At 44.0% G+C, this 899-nt stretch overlaps 1 protein-coding gene across 1 annotated transcript; it reads right to left on the reverse strand.

The window, feature by feature from the left end:
• Window positions 1–621: 621 nt before the first annotated feature.
• PPTG_01806 (hypothetical protein) lies at window positions 622–871 on the reverse strand (the record flags this gene model as incomplete). Its single annotated transcript, XM_008895193.1, has 2 exons — window positions 622–809; window positions 862–871. The coding sequence occupies 2 exons, from the start codon at window positions 869–871 to the stop codon at window positions 622–624; spliced, it is 198 nt and encodes a 65-aa protein (XP_008893441.1).
• Between the last annotated feature and the right edge of the window lie 28 nt (window positions 872–899).

Here is an 899-nt window from a genome sequence, read left to right on the forward strand (position 1 = left end):
AACGGTCTTCTGTTGCCTTTCCTTGGTGGGTAATTCAAGTAGACAGAATAATCACTGTGATTAGCGACGTAACGATACTATCAGTTTGTTGGGCATTCTGATTGTAACCAGGCAGGAAAGATGTTTGGCCTGTCATTCGACTTATTAATAGAATTCGTTAAAAATAACACAAAACCATTATCTGTTATGCGCGATCTCTAAAGTTTTCTAACCCGCTACGATGCGTCGCGAAATATCGCTGTCAGAAGCTGTCTCGTAAATCGTGCAAGCAGTGCTTCCACGATGAATACTAAAAGTACACTGTACAACAGACGACCGCTGTATCGATCCCTGTTGCCGTGTACCCAATGTTCACGGTAAGGTAACTATAGCAATGAGAGAAACCGGTAGGATGGCGTAGTGAAGCTTCTGCAGACTTCAGTGTATTATTGGCGATTAATTACCCAGCATCTCGATCAATAACTTTTGTATCGAGGAAGCGCAAATTATGTTCGACCCTAGATAAAGCTGAAGTGGCTATAGTGAAACCATTGACTATAAAAAACCTTTCTCTAGCAAACCTTAGTCTCAAGAATGGATATATTGTCAATCAATGGAATCTGTAGTCGGAGGGCGCTGAATTTAGGTATGATCCGCACGACCATGCTCTGCGTCGTAGTCGACAAACGGACCCTCCGGCGTAATGTGGGCGGCTTTGTTATCCGTACTGATTTTCAAGTGATCCCAGTTCACTGTGCTCTTCAGTCCAGGAATCTGGTAGAGATCTCGCAGATACTGCTCGACGTTGTGGTATTCCGTAATGTGTTTGTCTGTCTTATGTTGGATCGTGTCCAGACGGATTAGCGTATGGAACAGGCGCACATCGATACATTGACCTAGATCGCGAAGTGGCGTTTGAA

This window comes from Phytophthora parasitica, assembly GCF_000247585.1.
Source record: "Phytophthora parasitica INRA-310 unplaced genomic scaffold supercont2.3, whole genome shotgun sequence".
Lineage (NCBI taxonomy): Eukaryota > Oomycota > Peronosporomycetes > Peronosporales > Peronosporaceae > Phytophthora > Phytophthora nicotianae.